We start from the raw sequence: 25,605 nt of genomic DNA, 5'->3' as shown, positions 1-25,605 counted from the left end.
TGTGGTATGGTTTTCTTTTTTACTAATTCTCATTGAGGGGTGTCTTGAATGATATTATTAGGTGCCCAAATTTTTTTAGCTTACAAGTCTTCTCGGCTAGCCAGGAACTAAAATTTTCCACGTGGAGCTTCATTTATTGAATAATTCAAAGTGCGTTTTTATGAGTTTTATTGATGATTTCTTCTGCACATGCTTTTTTCATTACAGCATTAATGCATTTTATAGTCTGGAGGTCTGCTGGTTTGTGATGACTCAGCTGGCTAGGGATGCCCTTTTTGTCGATTGACTTTTCTTTTATCCGTTTTTTTTAAATTTGATATTTCCAACACGTTTTTTTGTTCCTTTCTTCCATCCCTTTATTTATGTATTTGGTTGATAAACTATTGATGCATTGTATGTCAGTATTTTGCTGACTTCACTGATCATTAACTCCTTTTTTACATGTTTTTTTTGTATTCAACATGTTAAATCTTTGTAGTGCATGTCCACATGTTTTATTGTTATTTTCATTTTTATATATAAGTACTGTATTAATCCTGTAGTTCTTAGTTAACAAGTCTGACTCAGCTGGACATGAACTACCGACCACGCTCCAATCTCCCGTCCCGGCTGCCCGACTTGTTTCCGTCCACCGACCACGCTTCGATCTCCGGTCCCAGCTCCCCGACTTGTTTCCATCCTCCAACCACGCTTCGATCTCCCGTCCCAGCTGCCCAACCTATTTCCGTCCTCCGACCACGCTCCAATCTCCTGTCTTGACTGCCCGACTTGTTTCTGTCCTCCGACCACGCTCCGTTCTCGAGGGCTTCCTGCTCCCCCTGCCCAGAGAGCACCAGATTGCTGTTGTTCGTTTTCCCGCGCCTGACTTCCTCGATTCCCCAGTAAAGCTTTGTGTGAATGTTACGCGTTTGTGTCTACTGCCTGTTCTGGTTCTGACAATAGCCATGTGTTTTATTGCTATATGCCAATTAAAAATGCTTGACAAATGGCCATCAGCGCTTTGATAAACATTATAACTTTTTGATATCCTAAAAAAGGACGCAAAAACTCAGATGGTAGCCATGAAGAGTAATATAGTATATGTAGGTCCAATACCCATTTATCTGTTACCTTGTCCACTGATAAATCAATAATTGGAATTAAAAAAAAAAACAAGGACTAAAGAAAGAATAGGCAAATGTGCACCGATTACACCAAAATGTGCTGTTATCGCGTAACAGTTCGACGAACCTACCGCCTCAAACGCCCAGTCTATTCTCTGGAATAGCCGGGATAGGAAAACGAAGCGTGGGGGATCGCAATCAAGTCGGGTAACCGGGACACGGAAACGAAGTGTGGTCGGGGATCGGAAGCAAGTCAGGTAACCGGAGGTGATCGGGAACCAGGAACAGGGGGTCGATATAGGAGATGGAATCAGGCAGGAGGCAGAAACAGGTTTGAATCAAAACGAGAGCCAGAGTCACAAAGTGCTTGTCTTGCATGTGCGGAGGTTTGCTGACGGACAGAAAAATAGTGACCGAGAATTAAGTGCATAAATAGGGAGAAGGATAATTAGGAAACGAGTGGCAGCTGGGACTGAAAGGGTGAACGCAGGTGAGGGCAATTAGCGGGCAAATGACAGAATTGTGACAGAATACTCGGAGGAGCCAGGAATCGAAACTGCGATCCTTTCGTCCCAAGACAAGCACCCACACAAAATAAATATGTGTACAATTGCTCATAGTGGCAGTGTTGAACAATTGCACATATGCATTTTGCTCAAGAATAAGGGTCTCCAACCTTTTTCAAGACAAATGGTCTGCATTTATATAGCGCTTTTCAAGTCAATGAAGACCTCCCAAAGCACTTTACAATATGTTTCACACTTACCCATTCACACACACACTCGCACACCAATAGGGAGTCATCCATGCAAGGCGCCTACCTGCTTATTGGGGGCATAGGACAATAGCTACTTTTTGTAACTAATTAGCGCAAAGGGCACCTAGTTTAATATGCATTTCTGAAAAAAATATGTAATTACAGTACTATGTTGTCCATATGTTATTACCATGTTAATTTTTGGAAGTAGGGTTACAAAGACTGAGTGGTGTATTTATATTTTCCTGGATTTGTACATGCGCTTCCATGAGTTTGTATTATAGCTTTGTTGTATCATTTATTTGAAACATTAAAACCGAATTTTTAGGCCAAATGTCTGCCTTTTTTTGTGCTGACTCGGCTCCCCAGGAATTCATCTCATTATCATCTCATTATCTGCACCGCTTATTCTCAGTAGGGTCGTGGGGTGCTGGAGTCCATACCAGCAATCATCAGGCAGTGGGCAGGGGACACCCTGAACTGGTTGCCAGCCAATTGCAGGGCACACAGGGACAGACAACTCGCTCGCTCATTCACACCTAGGGACAATTTGGACCGGCCAATCCTCCTGAAATGCATATCTCTGGAATGTGGGAGGAAACCGGAGTGCCCGGAGGAAACCCACCCAAGCACGGGGAGAACATACAAACTGCGCCGTGCTGCCCCCCCCCCCCCCCCCCCCCCCCCCCAGGAATTCTTCTTAGTTTAAATCAGTCATTCTAAAGCCACGCCCACTTTGATAAGCAGCAGTCGTGTGTGGCGCCCCTAAGCTGCCACAACCGGAACGACATCACATTTATATTTTCATATTCCACGCTCAAAACGCCATTCAGGGACTGGATTCCAGTCGAAACGAGCCTTTCGGTTGTGTAAGCTCCCGAGCGCGTAGGAGGGCGCCACCTCCTTGTTCCTTTTTTTTTTTGTTAATTCCTCTGAGTGTGTTTTTTTCTCTCTCGCCGCCTCACGAGCGGGCAGCTGGCTCCCGCCGCCTGATGAAGTTGAGACAGCGTGAATGAGAAAATCACACAGCGGAAGAGATGGCGAACAACGTCGAGCTTATTTCACTTTTCGGACGGCGTTTTGAGTGAAGGAGCAAGTCTTCCTTCCCGCGAGGACCTCGCCCGCCTACCTCGGTACTCGGACAGCCGCCATGGTTTAGATTACCCCCCACCCCACTTTTTGATTTTTTTAAAACTGCTTTTGGTAGAATTTTTTTTTGGGCCGACGCGGCGGTTTCAAGTTCGGGCGATGCTGTCATGGCCGCCCCCGGAGCTCTAAAGTGTCCGAAGAGTGAGAAGTTGGACGAGGCGCAAGCTTTGGCCAAAAGCTGTGCGGGGAGACCGGATTTTCTGCCGTGCGACGGACTCTCCATCTGCGCCACCCACAGCCACGGAAAGTGCTTCAAGCTGCACTGGTGCTGCCACTTGGGATGGTGCCACTGTGAGTTACGCGAAGCTTCGTTTCGTTTTCTCGGGGGAAAATCTGAGCAATGTGCGAGGCTTTTTCGTTTAAACACATTTTCTTTTCACTTTGGTATCCCGGAGAGGGATGGGCGCCATCAGGCTGTACTTGCTCAAGACACACCTCGGGAAAAAGTGCCCTACCACCCTAGTGGTTAAGGGATCCACCTACCATCAGTATGCACGTATTTATTCTGCTTTAGCACCAAAAACACGCCAAAAAAAATATCAAAACCTTTTATAGGAAAACAAACAATAATTGCTGTACAAAGTGACAGTGTCTAATATTTGACCACTACATGTCATTTTATTGTGTTCAAAACCAAAAGCAGTTAACGGGTGCTCAAAATTCTTGAAAATGCTTGACTTATAATGTTTTTTTTCTGCATTTGGGTAAACACTTTCAGCGTACATTTACTGAATATCGCATATTTATTACTTTCAAGTAGCATTCTCATTGTATTCTATCTGGGATATTATGAAGTGATAGGTGTGTAAAAAAAAAAAAAGAAAATGTCTCGCCATTTTACAAACACATATTATTTTTACTTTGACATCAGTATAAATATATTTATTCTGCTTTAACGCTTAAAAACATCCAAATTATCAGCTAAGCCTTTTAAAAAACACCAACAGTATTTGGTCCTCAAAGGGATACTTAAAATCCTTGAAAATGCTTGAAATTTAACGTGTTTTCAAGGATTAAAAAGTGCTTGAATTCTGGGTGAAGGTCTTGTAGATGCTTTAAATTGTTGCCATGTTTCTCAAAAAGTCTGCCTAAAAATGACACAGACACTGTTTTCTGGTGGCTTCGCTTTGCCATTGCAAACAGCAGCTGGCATTGGTTTGTATGGCATTGTCTCATGAACCAACATCGCCCCTACAGGTCACGCCCAATAGTACAGGTGCATGCTGCACCTACCAAATTTTGTAAACAATGGCTAAAGATAATGATGATTAAACAAATGAAATAGTTTTCACTCAATCCAAGCAAAAATTTGAATACAGGGGCGGCACGGCGGCTGGATGCTTAGCATACAGCCCCACTGTGCAGATGTTAAGGGTTCAAGTCCAGCTACCACAACCTCCCCGTGTGGAGTTTGCATGTTCTCGCCATACCTGTGTGGGTTTCCATTCCGGTTAACTCCCACTTTCCAAAATCATTCATGTCAGGTTAATTAATCGGTTCAAATTGTCCCTGAGCGAGTGAATGGTTGTTTGTGTCTGTGTGCCCTGCGACTGGCTGGAAACCAGTTCAGGGTGTCTGATGATAGCTGGGATGGGCTCCAACACCCCCACAACCCTACTAAGGATAAGTGGTGCAGAAGATGGATGGGTGTTCGAATACATTTTAGCAAAAATCAGCAACAACCAGTTTGACCGTTTTGCACAGGTTTCTCTCGTTCATGTGACAGTGAGTGTTCCTTGAAATAAGTTAATAGTCGACAAATACATTCTTCAACACAGCTTAATATTTTGCAGCCATCAAATGCACCAAGAATAGCAGAGTCAATATTTACTTTTTGGTAAAAAACACAGATGTAAAAAATAACATTGTTTTTCTGAATATAGGTAAACCATTTTTCCGATCATAAACTTTAAAATATCATAAAATAGCACTGTTATTTTCAATGTGGAAAATTAGAAAGTGATGGGTGTAAACAAACATTGCCACTACATATGCACGGTAATCAATACTGTTATCATGGCACAAGAAGTCCTTCCATTTTATTGATGCTGCGCATGCATACAAAACACATTTGTTCAAAAGCAAACAACTAGGTTCTGTTTCTGAAAGCAAACTGAGCTGACCTATAAAACATGATTAATATTTCAATCAAAACCCCTGCCTCACTGTTGCAAATTTCTAGTTTCAAATCGATTGTGATAAATACCTTCTTCCACCGTGTCATCAAATGGGTAATTTCACCAGAATGTGGTGACATTTGTAAGGCTGTTAGAAGAACAATAATAATTAGGTTTTATTTCCGACTGCTTAGAAGCTTTTTATATACCTAACGTCTGGACCTTGTAAGTTAGTGGAGAAACGTGTCTGTTGATTTAGTTGGTAACTAAAATTGTGTTTAATAGCTAAAATGGTTGGTTGTTTATTGCATTTGTTATTTTATATTTGCCAGTGACATAATGACAAAGTTATCAACCCATGGCTATGTTTTATAAGGTAGTTTTTGTAACTCAGAAGATACAGTCTAGTTTATGATGCATGTTTTTAATAATAGAAACCTCGGTGTATTGGTGGGTTGTCGTGTATAAATTTGCATTACCAGGTTCTTGTACCAAAGACTTTGAATAAAAACAAGTAAAAGTGAGGACAGCTGTGTTCTGTTTGTTACCTATCGCATGGAGATTTTTAACATCAATTTTATTGTTTTTACGACAAGCAGTTGTCAAGTCATGTTTATTTGTATAGCCCTTAATCACAAGAAATATCAAAGCGCTGTACAGACTACTAGTAGACCATCCCCTGATTTAAAACCTAAATGAGGTCAAGGAAAAAACTCAAAAACGTCTGCATGCGAATGAAGGAGATCCACATTGTGATTAGATTGCTGTAGTAAATTATATATGTTCTGGATAAAATAAGATTTTTTTTAAATGGCAATCCCAACTTGTACATTTTTTGTTGTATCTATTGTGATGACATAACTGCTTTGTTTTACTGTCTCTGCTGTGCAAAGCAATTTATTGTGCTATCCAACAGATGACGTAAAGACAAGACATATGACTTTTGAAATCATCAACATTTGTATCTTAGAAAAACCTCTCTCTTTAAAGATGTTGGGTAAAATGATGGTGATATGTAGCTATCATTTCCAGTTGCATGAAGTTTGTTGTAAACTAGTGACACAGTGGAACAAAGGGGCTGACTTAATTGGCACCCAGGGAATTTGCTGCTTAGCATAAGGGATCATCACAAATAAGGGCATGTGAGATACAAATAAAGAAGACACTCACCTGTATATAAACTAGTGTTATGCATTGTTTCATTGTGGCCTAATCTTTCCCAATATAATGACAGAAATATTCGGAATGTAACTATGATGTACTGTATTAAATTATGTGAATCTATACACTACTGGGTAGATATCACAATCCCTCTGACGGAATTCCTAAAACCACTTTGATCCCTCGTAACATCTCTGATTGTCGTAATGCATTTCTTTTTTCACATGCTGTGGAACGTTTCCCCCTTACTCCCCATTTCATTCGAAATTTCCATTTCATCCCAACAACCCCGAAGACTCCAGGTTTTCACATTATACTTGAGAAGAAATTGTCTCCAAATATCCTTGTTAGTTAATATTTTCACAGCGGAAAAAAGATCCACATTCCTTACTTCAGTGTTTTTCAACCTTTTTTGAGCCAGGGCATGTTTTTTACATTGCAGCACACCACTAACCAAAAATGTTATAAAATGACACTGTACAGTATGTTAAATTACAATATAATTTATAATACCCCCAGTTTTTACAGCACAGACACTTGACAATGACATAATATTTGCAGAAAATGATTCATAAATGTTTTATAAAATTTTAAATTTTAAAAAGTAACATTGGATAATTTCTCAGGGCACACCTGACGATCTCTCACGGCACAGTAGTGTGTCGCGGCACAGTGGTTTAAAATCACTGCCTTACTTAATAACAAAGACCTGGGCTGGAATATTTTATACAGAGACGCTCACTCGTGTGGGAGCTATGATTATAACTGCACCTTTTTGCGCATTTAATGTTTTAAATGTGCTGAATTTAACCCTGACTCTGGAGGTGCGTCACTGATACATTTATAGTTTAGTAGACCTCCAAAATAAGAAGTTAAGACATCTGTGAATTTTGAACATGCAAGGAGAAAAGGAGAGGACTGCACAAAAAAACCCTCACGATTCCAATTTCCAAATCTTTTCTATTAGCAATCAAGTCAGTTTAGTGTCATTCGGTTGTAAAAAGACAGCATTAATGGAGCCCCGATTCAACGAATCACCATAGCAACGGGAGAGCAAGGGGGCATAATTTTTTACTTTTCCCAAACTGGAAAGCTTATACAGAGCCCTGGAAACTACTTTAAAAAGAAAAAAGGACTTTGTGCACACAAAATAGCTTGAATGCCAACCATTTTGTTAGCATGTTTCATTCCCTTGCACAGTTATTGCATGCGCATGTTAAGAAAATAATGAGTATGTTTAATTTGCCCCCTGAACACGCAAACAAATAAAAGACGCTTGAGCACCATCAACCCCCAGCACGCACGCAAACAAAAAAAACACACACCCAAAGCCTCCCACACTAGTCAAAAGTAAATTTGCTGAATGTTTGCTCGTCTATTTGACGGTAATCCCTCTGTTATCGCGGAAAACCCTGCGAAGTAACATTGCCCCTTCATAAAAGCCTCAACAGGTCAAACTTACTTTGAGATGACGTCCTTACCGACTGAGTATATGACTGTAACAAAATAACTACTGTCGATCTACAGATTAAAAACACAGACCACAGGAAAGTAGTCGACAAAATGGTCTTTAATGTCATTATACAAAATTTCAGGGCGTCTCCTTCAGTGTAAAAAAGCGATTTAGAGAGCGGGTAGATAGGTGCACGCTATCACCGGGTATTTTCGTGATAATTGAAATACAACCATCCTCAAAGTAGCGGTTTCCCATGAATTGTTGCTCCACGTTATCAGGCTCGACAGGGGTAGCTTATGAGTGTCGTTACGTAGCCTAGGCGCCGTAGATCGAACCTGCAGCCCTGCTATGGCCTTCTCTCCCGACGATTGCATATCACAGTAATGACGCAATTTCTTTGCACTCTTCTGACTTTCCTCAGAGTCCAATTTCATTGATGAATTCATTTTCAAAGTGACAAACTGCTGAAATACTGTCACCCTTAAGGCTGCAAGATTTTGGAACAATACAAATTGCGATTTTTCAGACGAGTGTTGTAAATGGTCTGCATTTATATAGCGCTTTTCAAGTCACCGAAGACCTCCCAAAGCGCTTTACAATGTGCTTCACACTTTCCCTTTTACATATACTAGCTAACCAATAGCAGTGTCAGCCCTGCAAGGCAACTACCTGCTAATCTGGGGCATTAGCGATTCAATGTCTTGCGCAAGGACACTTTGACATTTAACATAGCCGGGAATCGAACCTGCAACCTCTTGAACACAAGAAAAGCGCTTTACCTCCTGAAACACTGCCTCAATTTGAATGCAATTTTCGATTTTCTGATATTTTTTATTTTTTTTATTTTTTTTTTAGCTCGTTTTATTTTATTTTTTGGGGCGTTCATAACCCTTGTCGTCCTTGAGTCAAAATGACGCATCACTGTGTTGTTAAAAATCCTTTGATTGATATTTTATAAAATTTAAATGTTATGCCTTTTCCTGGATTGCAAAACAAAACAATGTTTTTTGGCACAAACAACTCTTTAATTTTTAATTGTGGAAGAAGACACCGCTAATTTAAAAACAATGTGGCACAACACCTAATTATTATGTACAAGCAGTATGTACGGTCAAACTAGGGAAATAAGTGTGACTTATAGTCTGATAAATACAGCATGAAACGGTAATATGGTGGCTTAACACACTTAGATATTCAAACTAGCACCCAACGGTTCGTGTTGTTATTTACAGACACCTTGGATTGTATAAACCACCTATCTAGTCATTCCCTCACAGCCAAAGAGTTTGTGCACTGAGCACCATTCTTATTTAGAACACGTTCACATTTTGAATAACACCACTCTGGATTTAGTTTTTCTTTGACTGATTGAAGCCACTTTTAAAAGGTTTATCGGTTAAAAATAACCGTTTCCCGATAGGGAAAACACTTTATATGACTTCATGTGAGGGAATTCAGAAGTCAAATGTTATGGTTGTTGATATACAATAAATCCATTCTCTCGACTGACTTGTTTTAACATATAAAAACCAGTGTGAAATGTGTTTTAAATTGATTATTTTACAAGACTATTACAGTAATGTTGTGTTTTCATTTATAATGTTTATTTTATATTTAAACAAGTCCAAAAAAAAAGAACAAGAAGGCTACTTATTGACTATATTTTGGTTATATTCACTTAGTCATGTATTTTAATGTTATTTTTAAATCATTTCTATATATTTAATTATCTATCTGGGTTAGGTGGTTTTCATGTTTTCATGCCCACAGTGCAGATGTCAAGGGTTCAATTCCAGCTTACAACTTATATTCTTGCGCGCGCGAAATCTCGTGACACCCTTACGTCATCATGACACACCTCACTTTACAAACTTTCTTTCTGCTTTTTGGCTTTATATTTTACTATTTGCAGCTTGTAGTTTGCAAAATATGTTTTATATTTTTTTGGTGCCGTTCAATCTTCTCAGTGGTTTTTCTAAATGACCGTTGTGTGCCACAAACTGTCCCCCCACGTGAAATGCAAGATCTTATGTATAAACTTTGCAGGAACTTTTCAGCGCCTGATGTTTTTGTTGACATGATCACCCAATCACGGTTACTCGGGGGCTGCCCACTCACTCTCAATTGCTGGATACAGGGGACTCATTGATGTGTGAACAAAAGTTTGATCAAAGCCACTACTGCCATCTAAAGGGGATTTATCATACTGAAATCATTCCCAGAGGCTTGATACTTACTAATGAGCAACGACACCGCCTATTTTGAAATGAAACAAACAAAAAAGCTATTTACTTTTTGACACTCATGAACAATGCTTCTGAAACGTTTTATTTATACGTTATGGCACTGGATAAGTTAATGATGGATAAGTCCCAAATGCAGCCAGTTCAAAAATATTGTGGTCGCAAGAGATTTTTAAAGATATTCAAATATGCAATTTCGCCTTGCTTTTCGGCCCTAAAACATCTTCTAGCTACTCTGCAGTTTGAGTCAGTCCCACCCACACCGTGGCGCCCCTGCGGACAGGAGGTTGAACCACACAGAAAATCGTGCATCGTTACATCGGCCCTGAGCGCTCTTTGACAAGGGCGGCGAGTTCCTCCGTTTTGAGTGGAGTTTACACGAGCTAATTTGGGCTTTGAGGCGCACTTCAACTCCAGTTGACTTGTTTTGAAAGTGCGCAGTGTGAATAAATGCACAGACTCTCTATTACACTGGAACAGAATATCCCTCGTTTCTTTATGTTCTTGCCTGGGGTGAAAGGGGGGGAAACTCAACTTCAAAAACTTCCCGGCAGACTAAACCCTGGATGCAGCCCCAACTATGAAACTTCTGGTATCTTTTTTTACCCTTGTCGAGGCAAAGTGTAAGCAAATGCACTCATGTTCTCATCAGACCAAAGCACACTGATTGAAAGATTAACATTGTTTAGTATCTTTGCTTTTTTCTAGTGATCTGACGAGTAACTGTTACATTCATCTACATCATCGGGTTTGTACCAGTGTTTTAAATCCTTAAAAATGCTTGAATTTTAATGTTTCATTTCCAAGGATTGAAAAGTACTTTAATTTTTGGTGAAGTGCATGTAAATGAAAATAGTTGAATATTTCTCAAAAAGTCTGCTTAAAAATGATGCAGACACTGCTCTCTGGTGGCTTCGTTTTGCCACCTCATTTATTCTTCCATCATGAATAACAGCAGCTGGCATTCGGTTGTATGGCATTGTACTACGAAGCGTCATCGCCGTGATATGCAAAACCAGTGAAATACAAACCTTTATTGTACAATCAAATCCTCTATACACATTAAGGTTCGCTCCCAAGAGGACAGGTGCGTGCTACACCTAAACAGCACTATGAAATGTGTATTAGTGCAAGGATTATGGATCAATTATGGGCAAATGCAAAAACATTTGGTAGTGTTTCCGTGTAGTTAATTATAATGGAAATAATTTCCTGTAAATGATAGTACAAGCTACATAATGTAAAATACATCATTTTGACCCAACACCTTTTTAGGGAGGGATTTGTCACAAATCTTCACCCGTATTGTTCAGCTCCACAAATACATTTGCAATTTACTTAATGTATTTAGAAAAAAAACATATGTTTTGATAAATGCACACGCAAGGTTAAAAATTGCAGATGTAAAATGCAGGTGCATTTGTGGCTCTGCAAAATGCATAATTGACTCTGGATTACTTCTTGAAATGGCAATGGAGGAATGGGAAAATTGGCTTTTGAAAGTCCTTAAAATGTTCTTAAATTTGGCCATGAAAAGGGTGTTTTAACTCTGAGCAAAATGTATAGTTCAAAACAAACATGAAACAGGTGCCAGGAATAATTCTTCAAACATTTTTGACGGATGGCATTCTTTGAGATTTTTTGAATGATAAATTTGTGCCTTTGTTTAAAAATGGTTGAAAAACACTGTAGTGGGTAATGTAGAACCAGGTTAAAAGCTTTCATATGAATATGTAAAACATACTGGCACATTAAATAGGTCATGGCGTCTTTTAGAGCGGAAGTTCAAACCTTAATTCCTCCGACATCCACGAGGTGCATCTTTTCCGACAAGCAGCGGGGGTCACGCAATATCTTTTATTGACAGCGTGCAGTGTTCCTTTTAAAGGTCAGCGCTTTTCTCCTGCTCCTATAGAAATGTCAGCCGTATTTTTACTCCCTTTGTCCCTCAGAGTCTTTCCCCACTCCGGACTTGACACTTTGACACGGGCCAATCACCGCCACCGGGCTGCAACCAGACAGGTTGTCTTTCTTTTTGGTGCACCATGCTTTAAACTGTCTCCGGCTCTAACGGAAATCCACAGATCATCGCGGAATGCAATCACTATCATCCCCCGTCAGGGCTTAAAGTGTGCGCAGTGTAATCTTGGGGATTGCGAGGTTCAGGATGTTCCCGCCTTGTGATTTGAAATCATCTGATCAAGGCGGGAGACTTACAAATCCTTTTCTCATGTCGATCACCAGCCGCACCCTTAATGAATTATTTCAATGCCAGCCTGTTCATTGTTACATTTTTTACGCTTTAAATTATTCATCGGTTGCTGTTCTATAAACGTAGACTGCCTTGTAGGGACTGAAGTTTGGCATGTTTCAATTGAAATGAGACTAGAAATGCCACGTTTATCCACTACTTCAACAATTTTTATTATAACATAATTGTATATATACCTGATGATTTTTATTGTTTTTTTAACACCAGAGAAACCTCTTAAGTCTTTGTGGATTTCAAAATGGCATTTGACAAAGTATGGCAAGCCCCCTTGTGGGCCACCGTGTAGAAGTAAAACTTGGGCCAGAAACTAGTTCAGACTATTGAACAGCTGTATGCCAATGCCAACAGTGCGGTAATGATCAATGTTACCATTGGAGCGCGGTTTCAAGCCACAGTTAGTGTGAGACAAAGGTGCATCATCTCTACAATCTTTCTGGAGAGGATCATGACCGAAGCCCTGGTCCAACATGAAGGTACAGTCAGCATCCGGGACACAATGTCACTAACCAGACTGGCAGGAGAACAACATGAATTCCGATCTGGTCAAACGCCTGGACAAAGCATCAACCAAGTATGGCATGGAATTCAGCACAAAAATAACAAAAGTAATGACCAACAACAAACCCACAAGGTGTTACCAAAACCATCAACCAACAAAACAATTAACCACTGCCCAATTTCGTTGTCACAATATGTTAACCCATTTTGTAACTATAACAATAAAGGTATTTTCTATTCTATTCAAAAGATTGAACCTGTCACCAAATTTATATATCCTGGAGCTTTCATATCAAAAGGTGGGGTCAGATTTTGAAATCATGGCCAGGATAGCTCAAACCACAGCCAGACTTTCAAGACTTAAACCCATCTGGAAGAACAAGAACATAGCAATGAAATCAAAGATGAGACTCATGCGCTGGTTACTTCCATCTTTCTCGTCGCTTGTGAGACATGGACTCTCACAGCAAAGCTGGAAAGGAAAATCCTGGCCATGGAGATGTTATGCTACACGAAACGTCAAGGCATCAGCTACATAGCCCAGGTGACATGCACGAAACAGTGCACAAAACTGTCTGAGGGCACTTGGCGCCCTACAAAGAACTGCAGTGGTATGGCCTGGCCAATATTATTCTTCAGGGCACAGTCCAAGTCAAGTCATTTTTATTTGTATAGCCCTAAATCACGAAGAGTCTCAAAGGGCTTCACAGATTATTACACTATATTACACAGACTATTTTTCAGCCGACGAGAAGAGTAGGTTATTCATATGCTATAGAGTAGAAGTGAGTTTTAAGTTTAGATTTAAACATGTCCACTGAAGTTGCAGATCGGATCTCAGGAGGAAGAGCATTCCACAGCACCGGTGCCGAATGGAGAACGCTCTCGAACCAGCAGAACACTTCTTTGCTCTTGGGATCACCAGAAGACCGGCAGTCTCAGATCGTAGGCTTCGGACCGGAACATAGGGGCAAATCAGATCTGAAAGATAAGAGGGAGCAAGTCCATGTATGATTTTGTATAATACTAAGAGAACCTTGAAATCACATCTAAGGCTAACTGGGAGCCAATGCAGGTTAGCCAAAATCGGTGTTATGTGATCGTACTTTTTTGTCCTAGTTAAAAGCCTCGCTGCGGCATTTTGTACCAGCTGAAGAGACTTGATTCTAGACTTCGGGAGACCAGAGAGTAGTGCATTACAGTAATCGAGACGGGAGGTAACAAATGCATCAATTATAATTTCCGCATCCGACTGAGACAGTATTGAACGGATTTTAGCAATGTCACGAAGATGGAAGAAAGCGGTTCTAGTAATTTTCTTTACATGCATTTCAAAGGATAGATCAGGGTCAAATGTGACACCTAAATTTTTAAGTGAGTCACTCTGTGTGATGTGACATTTGTCAATGTTCACAGCAGTTTTTGAGAATAAGTCACGGCATTTAGATGGACCAATGACTAACATTTCGGTCTTTTTAGAGTTAAGACGCAAGAAATTGAGTGACATCCACTCTTTTATCTCAATGAGGCAGGCCTCCAAATTTCCACAGTTTAGTGTGAGAGATTCCTCCAACGGAAGATATAGTTGAGTGTCGTCTGCGTAGCAGTGGAAGCTGATATTGTACTTGCAAATAATATCACCTAATGGAAGCATGTAAATGCTGAAAAGAAGGGGGCCAAGCACTGATCCCTGCGGAACACCGCAGGTAACATTAAAGGGCTCAGATGTCATTTCACCATATTTAACACAGTGCGTCCTATCTGAGAGGTAGGATCTGAACCACGAGAGGACGGTTCCTGAGAGACCAATCCATTTTTCCAACCGTTCTAGTAGGAAATTGTGGTGCACTGTGTCAAAAGCAGCACTAAGATCCAGCAGCAGCAAAAGTGATGAAGCGCCAGAATCCATTGCTAGTAGGAGATCATTTGTTACCTTGATCAGAGCTGTCTCAGTAGAGTGGTTAGCCCTGAATCCTGATTGCATGGATTCAAAAAGGTTATTCTTGGATATGAAAACATTCAGCTGCTGTGCCACTACTTTTTCAAGTACTTTAGAGAGGAAAGGTAGGTTTGACACAGGTCTATAATTACTTAAGATTTCTGGATCAAGGTTGGGTCGTTTCAGTGTGGGTTTAATAACGGCGGACTTAAAAGCTGCTGGAACTACACCTGAGGAGAGTGATATGTTTATAATATTTAGAACTGAAGGTCCAAGGGGGCAGGAAGACCAAAAAAGAACTGGAATGGAAAATTGCCAACTTTGCCACATCCCAAAGACAGATCAGGAACCAACAGCAGTGGAAAAAGCTGTCCAGAGTTGCGTCCTTAGTGGTGCCCCAACGACCTAGGCGGCTAAGGGATCTGTAACCCATGAAGTTTATAGTCTAGTAGACACTCAAAAATAAATAAAAACATTTAAAGAGTACTTTTATTTGTTAAACAAATGCTTGAGCCTGTAAAGCGGATTTGTTCTTCGGCTTAAGTGTATAATACAGTATTTGATTGTAAAATAATGTAAGGAATAAAAGCTTTTATTTCACTGATTTTGCATAACACGGGTTATTTTTAGAACATAACCTCGATCATAAACAAGGGATTACTGTTGAATAATGTTCATTTCAATGGCTGTATCCTTAAACAGAAAATGATATCAAACGTGGTTGCACATTTGTATCAAATAGAACTGGTCTTTTTTTTTTTTTTTCCCAAAAAGCCTTTGGTTTAGTCAGCCATGAGGTGTAGATATTTTATTTATTTACTGTTTTATTTGATAAATAATTGAGAATTGTTGGGGTCTTAATAGGTTAGTTTTTGGAGGTGGATGTTTTAACCTGATGCCTGCAATATCAATAAATCAATAATGATGCATATTTCTGAAGATTTCAGAGACTTTCTAAATGTTTTCCACAGAGCTCATCTGAAACAATGTTCTAAAAATACAGTCAAGTAAAGATTATCTGTGTAGGCTTTAATCACACCGTCTCAAAGGGCTGCACAGACCACCATTACTTTATACTCTGATCTGAAACCTACACAAGGGTAAGGAAAATCTCAAAAAGTAACAACATAAAAACAACTCAATCCATAATATTTCTGTCTCTCGGCACAATCATGCACCAAAGTCAGACTTAAGCTTAAATGATTTTATCAGGCAGAAGCAGGACATCCGGGGTGAAAAGCACAGCTGCACACAATACCTTCGCCGTGACGTGTAATGATAATCTTGGTAAGAAGAAAAATATGTGACCTGACCTAGCAAAATAAGTCACAGTGAGTAAAATAGAAAATTTGGATTTTTAGTATATATTGAAAATATAATGAAAGAGCTTTAAAATGATACCATCGTCAAAGTTTTATGAACTGTTTTAATGATATGGCCATTTGAATTTTGGCTTTCGATACACTTTTTCTTATCAAAACTTTTATTTTTTTTGTGTGATGTCATTCAAATGATTTTACAGTTAAAGGAATGGTCTAATTTTAACAAAGGTATCTGTACACCTCTAAAAAATGATTAGACCAGACTAAATAACATTTTTAGCACAAATTTATTTGAATTAAGGTCAAATGAACTTTAATTTTGTTTTCTAAAATCGGAAAGATTAAACTGTAATCACTGTTTTTGTTACTTTCTTTATTTAAGTGGATTCTGAAACTTGGGTAAAGCATTTCGAATCTCATATATATTAAAATAGTGAAAAATGTACCAAAATTTCTTTTTTCACGATTTTTTTTGTTGGGTTTTTATTATTTTTTTTTTCCAGTTATTGGGCTGTAGCTAAAAGTACACCGTTGCAACTTGTGGCACATTTCAGCAGAGCGGGTCACATCTACCGTATTTTCCGCACTATAAGGCGCACCGGGTTATAGGGCGCACCCCGAAAAAATAGTTTTTGGTCCTATTTTTGACATATATAAGACGCACCGGATTATAAGGCGCTACAATGGGAACGTGGACAAAACAGTCAGATAGTTCAGTCCAACTTATTACCCCCTTAACATTCCGAAAGCTTGCAAAGACGCACATACGTGTCGAGAACACGTGCGAATGCGGTGTCCGTAAGATGTCACTCAAATGCATCGTTCCATCATTCAGAAGGTTAAAGTCTTGGGATTCAAGAAATGATAACCATTCCTTCGTATCTATTTTCTTTTTCGCTCGCAACTTTACTGTGCATATGACAATAAACACTTGGAATTGAGTTTAATTTAAAAATAGACACTCCATTCCATCCATTATCTGCACCGCTTATCACAGAAACATCGAGTTCAGTCTGAAACAAGACAATATAAAACCCGAAGTAGCTCACCGAAGTCGTTGTGTTCATAATAATGTGCAGCCAATGTCCTCTTATATCCGTGAGGGTAGTAAATCCAGGGGAATACAATATTTACAAATACAGAATAGAAAAAAATGCTTTCTCTATGCCATCGGCCACATGCTATACGCATTCATCTTTTTCGGCCAATTGCAGGCTTTGTTTCGCTGTTTAAGCCAATGGCAGCCTGTACATTATAAAAAGGATCCGCCTCTTGACCTCCGAATAACTTTAGCCAATAGTGATCGATTCAACTGATGATTGACACATCTTTTTCGGCCAATTGCAGGCTTTGTTTGCCGTTTGAGCCAATGGCAGTCTGTAAATGATAAAAAGGATCCGCCTCTTGACCTCCGAATAAGTTTAGCCAATAGTGATCGATTCAACTGATGATTGACACATCTTTTTCGGCCAATTGCAGGCTTTGTTTGCCGTTTGAGCCAATGGCAGTCTGTAAATGATAAGAAGGATTCGCCTCTTGACCTCCGAATAACTTTAGCCAATAGTGATCGATTCAACTGATGATTGACACATTGGTTAGCCAATGAAACGCCGGTAAATAAATCCCACCATCCACCGCGTACTACTTGGCGTTCGGGGGAAAATCGAGTCGGCGGCTGCAAGTTAGTTGGAAAACTTAATGTTGATCCATAAACAAGGCGCATTGTATTATAAGGCGCATGGTCAGCTTTTGAAAAAAATACAGGCTTTTAGGTGCGCCTTATAGTGCGGAAAATACGGTAATCTTTTCCAATACGTGTTTTTGGCTTTATTGATTTATACTGCGCGTACCACATTGACATGAATATCATCTCGAAACAAAGGTCAATATACTGTCATTCAGTGTTTCCCATACATAGGAAGATTCTCGTGGCCCGCCGTGAAATATATAAAAATGTGAAGTTAATTGAAATGCCTATAAGATTCATTTTATAAATGATCCCAAATGCCATCGTGTGTATTTGTGCTACAAATCTCAGTTAGAAAGAATAGCTTCCGCCACCCGCTTCCCCCATGCTAAAGCGTGCCATTTCTCTGGTTTTCACGTATTCGTCCCAACTCAACCCACCTGGACTATGATGAGACTGCTCGGTAAAATGTGATATTGACGAGCGTCCCAATTTCCCCAAGTTGAACCTTTTTTCAATCCTTGGTGACCAGAAAAGAATGTTTAGCGTAGTGCTTTCTGTGCAGAAAACTTGCCCCGCGCCTAGTCGCACTGCCGGCATTTTTAACAGTGCATAAAAACGCGGCCCTGCTATTGTAAGAAAATGCTTTGGTGGAAAAATTCATTAAATCGGAAAAGATAAACTCGATGTATTCATTGATTAATAAAATAATATTGAGTTGCAGCCAGGCAGCACGGCGGCGCAGTTGTTAGCGCGTGTGCGGCACAGTTCTAAGGTCTCAGGAACCTCCTGTGTCAGTTCAAATCCAGCTACTGGACTTACTGTGCGGAGTTTGTATGTTCTCCCCGTGCTTGCGTGGGTTTCCTCCGGGCACTCAGGTTTCCTCCCACATTCCAAAGACATGCATTTCAGGTGGATTGTCAGGTCCAAATTGTCCCTAGGTGTGAATGAGCGAGCGAGTTGTCTGTCCCTGTGTGCCCTGCGATTGGCTGGCAACCAGTTCAGGGTGTCCCCTGCCCACTGCCCGATGATTGCTGGGATGGGCTCCAGCACCCCCGCGACCCTACTGAGGATAAGCGGTGCAGCTGATGAGATGAGATGAGTTGCAGCCCTACTTGCCTTATTTATGTTTCGATACTTAACAAGGGCACACTTTCATCTTAGATCTAGCCTTGATTTGGCTCTAAACATGCACCAGATCAATTAATTTTAAATTTTCTCCTGGGGGAGCTCACAAAATTAGATTGGAAACACTGGTCATCAAACTTGACTTGATTGAGTAATACATTTTTACATTTTTGAGTAGGGGGTGGAGTATATGTGGTAACCTTTAAGAATCTTTACCCTCTAAGAACTCTTTTTTTCGATTTTCTTAAATGTTTTGTATTTTACTTGATGGGGCTTTCCTTAGTGTATCTAATCCGTGATCATACATGAAATGAAATGATCTGCATTTATATAGCGCTTTTCAAGTCAATGACTTCCCAAAGCGCTTTACATTGTGCTTCACATTTCCCAATAGCGGCCGTGATCTGTGCAGCCATGTAAGGCGCTAACCTGCTTCTTGGGGGTATTGGGGTTTCAGTGTCTTACCCAAGGACACTTCGGCATGTAACACGGACAAGCCGGGATTCGAACTGGGATCCCTTAATCCTAAAACGATCGCTCTACCTCCTGAGCTACTGCCGCCCCGCATCATAGCATCATTGCGCTCTTTTTTTTTTTTTTTAAATGTAAGTGCGTGTGTGTTTGCGCGTGTATCTTTGCTCTTCAGTATATCTTCATAATACTCCAGCCATTCCCACGCTTGCTTAACTCCTAGCTGATTCAAGCAGACAGAGAATCAACAGAGGTGTATAGTAGATGTAGCAGTGTGATACCTGACTTTATCCTCAACAACTCAGCATTTTGAAACTAATAGCACAGAAGTATTGGGGGAACTGAAGTGGTGGGTCTGGCAAGCATGTGATCTTCGCCCGATATGCCTGCTCGTTTTCCTTCACCAGATGTAGTTTTACCGAAGCCAGTGCCCATCCACCGAAGAAAACAAAAAGAGGAATGAGAATGAAATTAGCGTAGGCAGATTGTTAGCCACAAACCCCGGCATCCATAATTTGAATACTCTTATACAAGATTGTTCTCCCAAGTCATGGTTGTTGCTGGTGTATTTGAATATGCAAAACCCCACATAATAATCAAAAATGGTGTAGGGCCCTACAGGGCAGCATCCCCTCCCATCCACCTAACCAACCGAATCCCCAAGGAACAGGTAGCACCAGGCCATGCCAATCCCAGCCCTCGAGAGCTGCACCCTCTGTAGAACCAGCCCAAAGTAATGCCACCAGGACAACCAACCACACCCCAGCCCAACCATGCGGCACAAGGTGAGTCAAGCTCCTGACCCCGCCAGGTTTCATCTCACACCATCCCGTCTACCCTGGACTCTCGCCTCCCACACTACGATGTCAACCGCGAGGAGGTTTGCGTGTGTTAAGATGAAGAGGCAGCTGTGAGAGAGTCCAGAAAACGCCAAAACGAAGCAGAATCAAATGGAGCAAATGGAGCCAGCTGCTGACATCATTCCATGCATCTCATTAGTCAGAATTAGCTCTGTTTAGTGTCCCCGCCAATATGTCTGATGAAAGACGTTGCTTGCGGCTCCTATGAAAACCGAAGGATGTAAATTTGGGAGGCCTCACCCCCATCCCACCCTGTCAGCTAACTGATTACAATCACCAAGCTAGGTAATTACTCATTAAGCTGAAAATCAAAGTCCTAATGAGTAACTGTCTTCTCTGTAAGCTCCTTCATCTCCAATTTTGGTACTTCGGTCCAACTGAGGAGATAACTTGAAATGCACAGATGTGTCTTTGATTAGTGTGAACCTGTGTCAATGAGTCATTAAGCGACTGGATGGCAAGTTAGAAGCGTTTTGATTGAGCTTTACTCGACATTAGTACTTTCTAACAAGACGATGTTTTTTAATGGACAAACGAATGCACTGCAACTCCTAAAAAAAGTCTCGTTCAACAAGTCTTTTTAGGAATGGTAAAACTTTTACAATTCAAACTTTATGTTAAGATGCTTTGTTACAATGTTAAGTGCTTTTAAAACGTGAAAATGTCCTTTTTGGCATATACTGTTCCTAGCAAAAGTATTGCCCCCCATCCCCAAACAGATTGTGCTTCATGTTTAGAATCTTTGTCCTGTTGGAAGGCGAACCTGCGCCCCGTCATGTTGAGTAAGTGGGGGTTGACGTTGTATGGGAGGAAAAATGGTAAAATGATGGGCTGACATTGTTATGTTTAATTATTGTAAGCTCACGACGCCATAACCTGGGGGTCTACTTTTTATGTAAGGTGCCTCAAACATAGCTGTGCATATACAGTACAAAGAAATGAGACAAATGTATTAAATTATGCAAAAAAGCCACCGTTCAATTTTTTTTGCAGACAGACAGCTCTGCGATGCATGTACATTAGTGAAGTGAATAAATCCAAAAGGAAGCTTATTGGATTGATCTTTGCAGATCGCAACCGCTATAAAAACATCAATACAGTACTTTCAGACTGAAGTTTTTATTGTGGAGTTCCCACAAATGCGCGCACACAAGCCAATTATTTCCATAATTTGAAAGTGCATAAAATGTTTTGTCGCCACTGCAGTGCCTGTAAGTCTTTAACTTATCGTTGTGATGCAGACGCTTGAACAAAGCAGAGCCACAGCTGCCTTATTACTTGGAATTCTGCCAACGCTTTTCCTGCTTGAAGATCAGCTGAGTGTCAGCGCTAAAAAAAAAATCCCCCTTTGTTTAAAATGACAAAGGACCCTTGTTTTTGGTAACTTTTTGTTTTTCTGTGTGTGTGTGCGTGTGTTTGCAGGTATACTGAATAGAAGGAAGAATCCTGGCAAATCCATATAAGCTCATGCTTAGAGTCACGAGACAGGAAACGCTTTTCTTATATCGCTAGATAAGAGCTTCCCCTTACCTGAAATCTGAACCACCATCTCCAGAATTTTAGTTTGTCTAAAGCAGTGTTTTTCAACCTTTTTTGAGCCAGGGCATGTTTTTTTACATTGGAAAAATATTGCGGCACACCACTTACCAAAAACTTTATAAAATGACACTGAACAGTATGTTTAATTACAATATAATTTATAATGCCCCCAGCACAGACACTTGACAATGACATAATATTTGCAGAAAATGATTCATAAATGTTTTATAAAATTTTAAATTTGAAAAAGTGACATTGGATAATTTCTCACGGCACACCTGACTATCTTTCATGGCACACTAGTGTGTCGCGGCACAGTGGTTGAAAATCACTGGTCTAAAGACCAAGAAAAGACCAGAGCTTTAGTGTGAAAAGCGACATCAGCCGGTTAAATATTTGTTACTCTCATGGGGGATTTGTCAGCACGATTCCATTTTGCTAACGACATTCTTTTGTCTTCAAAGCACGCAGATATCAGATCGACAATCAGAGCTTGACGCGTTTCCCGTCCAGCATCGTACTTTTAGGCCGCGTGCAAACATAAACTGAGATGAAAGGGAGCGTTTGAGGTATTCACGGCAGAGCCTCTTTGTTAAATTCTATGCTGTGTTTTGGGAAAGCGCAAGCAAAGAATGTGGTATGAAGAAACCTAATTATTTTACATTAATTGTAATGGTCGAGCACGGTGAGAATAGCATTGAATGTTCAGTTATTGATAAGTTTACTGTGTTTTTAAAATTGGACACCTGCAAGTGGCAGTTTGTTATTTTTACTATTATACCCCACTGTTGTTCGTTTTGCTTATTATGCAATGTTTTTGTCATTTTCGCTATTGACCAATAATGTTTTTCTTGTGTAACGTAGTGGATGTGATTTTTTTTTTTTTTTAATTTTTAATATGCTCAATGGAAAAGTTATAATTATAGTCGTGATATTTAATATGTGACAAAAGAGAATACTTAATGCCACCTGCCCCTAACCTCTTGACTTCCAACATATACATAAAATGTGTCTATAAAATAGACCAAATATTCCATGCACATTCTCTGACAAAGAGTGGCACCTACTGTAATAGATTTGACACTTTTGTTCTAGAAAGTCCTTTGCATATATGTTTCCTGGGATCAGGTGAGCACTCCCGCTTATTTTGAAAGACTAGTGGCTGTGACATCACTCACAATGATGCTCTTGACTACAGATCAGTTAACGGATTCACAACGTTTTATAGTCAAATGTTAAAAATGAGGGCAGCACGGCAATGCAGTGGTTAACGTGTGTGCGGCACAGTTCTGAGGTCATGAGATCGACCCTCCTGTGTGGAGTTTGCATGCTCTCCCCGTGCTTGCGTGGGTTTCCTCCGGGCACTCCGTTTTCTTCCCACATTCTAAAAACATGCATGTTGGGTTAATTGGCCGGTCCCTAGGTGTAAATGAGCGAGTGAATTGTCTGTCCCTGTGTGCCCTGTGATTGGCTGGCAACCAGTTCCGGGTGTCCCCTGCCCACTGCCCGAAGATAGCTAGGATGGACTGCAGCACCCCCGTGACCCTACTGAGGATTAGCGGTGCAGATAATTTATACTTGTAATGTAGTGATCGTTAAGTGTATTTTGAAGTGACATTAAAAAAAAAACTAAAGACCCTTATAAGTAATCAGTAACTTTGCAATATTGCTAAATTAATAACAATGTTGCTGTTATGTAATAATAAACACAAACATAGGAAATTAATTTTGGGTCATCATCTGCAACATTCTTTGATGGTTTATGAAGGTGTAATCGTTTTCTAGTGTTTTTTTTCTTTTAAATAATAAAACAGTTTGGGGAGACTAGTGTTTTTCCCCTTGACCCAAACTGTAATTATCAATCATTAATTGGGAAAACCGTCAAAACAGGGATTATTTTATCGGTTATTCTATCATTCAAATACAGGGAGTGCAGAATTATTAGGCAAGTTGTATTTTTGAGGATTAATTTTATTGTTAAACAACAACCATGTTCTTAATGAACCCAAAAGTCTCATTAATATCAAAGCTGAATATTTTGGAAGTTGGAGTGGGGCTTTTTTACTTTTAGCTATTTTAGGAGGATATCTGTGTGTGCAGGTGACTATTACTGTGCATAATTATTAGGCAACTTAACAAAAAACAAATGTATACCCATTTCAATTATTTATTTTCATCAGGGAAACCAATATTACAGCTCAACATTCACAAATATACATTTCTGACATTCAAAAACAAAACAAAAACAAATCAGTGACCAATATAGCCACCTTTCTTTGCAAGGACACTCAAAAGCCTGCCATCCATGGATTCTGTCAGTGCTTTGATCTGTTCACGATCAACATTGCGTGCAGCAGCAACCACAGCCTCCCAGACACTGTTCAGAGAGGTGTACTGTTTTCCCTCCTTGTAAATCTCACATTTGATGAGGGACCACAGGTTCTCTATGGGGTTCAGATCAGGTGAACAAGGAGGCCATGTCATTAGTTTTTCTTCTTTTAGACCCTTTCTTGCCAGCCACGCTGTGGAGTTCTTGGATGCGTGTGATGGAGCGTTGTCCTGCATGAAAATCATGTTTTTCTTGAAGGATGCGGACTTCTTCCTGTACCACTGCTTGAAGAAGGTGTCATCCAGAAACTGGCAGTAGGACTGGGAGTTGAGTTTGAGTCCATCCTCAACCCGAAAAGGCCCCACAAGCTCATCTTTGATGATACCAGCCCATACCAGTACCCCACCTCCACCTTGCTGGCGTCTGAGGCGGACTGGAGCTCTCTGCCCTTTACCGATCCAGCCACGGGCCCATCCATCTGGCCCATCAAGACTCACTCTCATTTCATCAGTCCATAAAACCTTAGAAAAATCCGTCTTGAGATTTTTCTTGGCCCAGTCTTGACGTTTCAGCTTGTGTGTCTTGTTCAGTGGTGGTCGTTTTTCAGCCTTTCTTACCTTGGCCATGTCTCTGAGTATTGCACACCTTGTGCTTTTGGGCACTCCAGTGATGTTGCAGCTCTGAAATATGGCAAAACTGGTGGCAAGTGGCATCTGGGCAGCTGTACGCTTGACTTTTCTCAGTTCACGGGCAGTTATTTTGCGCCTTGGTTTTTCTACACGCTTCTTGCGACCCTGTTGACTATTTTGAATGTAACGCTTGATTGTTCGATGATCACGCTTCAGAAGCTTGGCAATTTTAAGAGTGCTGCATCCCTCTGCAAGATATCTCACTATTTTTGACTTTTCAGAGCCTGTCAAGTCCCTCTTCTGACCCATTTTGCCAAAGGAAAGGAAGTTGCCTAATAATTATGCACACCTGATATAGGGTGTTGATGTCATTAGACCACACCCCTTCTCATTACAGAGATGCACATCACCTGATATGCTTAATCGGTAGTAGGCTTTCGAGCCGATACAGCTTGGAGTAAGACAACATGCATAAAGAGGATGATGTGGTCAAAATACTCATTTGCCTAATAATTCTGCACTCCCTGTAAAATCATAAAAGGTAGTAAATTTCAATCCCATACATTTTACTTGAAAATGCACAAACAACAGAATTAATCCTACACCCCCCTCATAAATATTGTAATTATTTTGCGTCTGTCTCTTAGTTGTCATCTCTTTGTTTTGGTTTGTCTCCCCACAGACAAGGTTCATTACCTTGAGGGCGAGTCACCTACTCCGCTTTCATGCTGCCTGCATTGTGATTACGTTTTTGTAATGGGGATCAGTAATCTCCCCCTTTTTTCATCTGACTGTCTCATTTACATCTCCTACATCCCCCACAATGCCTTTTATCAACCTGCCGTGCAATTGTTGCTTTCAGGCGCTGGCATTTAAAAACGTGATGAAAGGCTCTCAACCTCTGTGGCGTGTTAAATGTACGCAAAACACACTGAGGTGTCAAAA

The 25,605-nt window shown here is 40.4% G+C and overlaps 1 protein-coding gene across 1 annotated transcript in view; it reads left to right on the top strand.

Moving 5' to 3' along the window:
- The first annotated feature begins 2,676 nt into the window (after positions 1 to 2,676).
- The window catches only part of LOC148353242 (UPF0524 protein C3orf70 homolog B-like), a 35,393-nt gene continuing 12,464 nt past the window's right edge, over positions 2,677 to 25,605 (top strand). Inside the window, exon 1 of the mRNA XM_088353055.1 lies at positions 2,677 to 3,300. Coding sequence (XP_088209181.1) covers positions 3,117 to 3,300 — 184 coding nt within the window. The 5' untranslated portion in view covers positions 2,677 to 3,116. The remainder of the gene's footprint in view (positions 3,301 to 25,605) is intronic.

The sequence above is a fragment of the Urocampus carinirostris genome, chromosome 14 (assembly GCF_059441175.1).
Source record: "Urocampus carinirostris isolate Australia breed hairy pipefish chromosome 14, RoL_Ucar_1.0, whole genome shotgun sequence".
NCBI lineage: Eukaryota > Metazoa > Chordata > Actinopteri > Syngnathiformes > Syngnathidae > Urocampus > Urocampus carinirostris.
The sequence above is the reverse complement of the archived record's forward strand: the minus strand, read 5'-3'. Positions and strand labels throughout refer to the sequence as shown.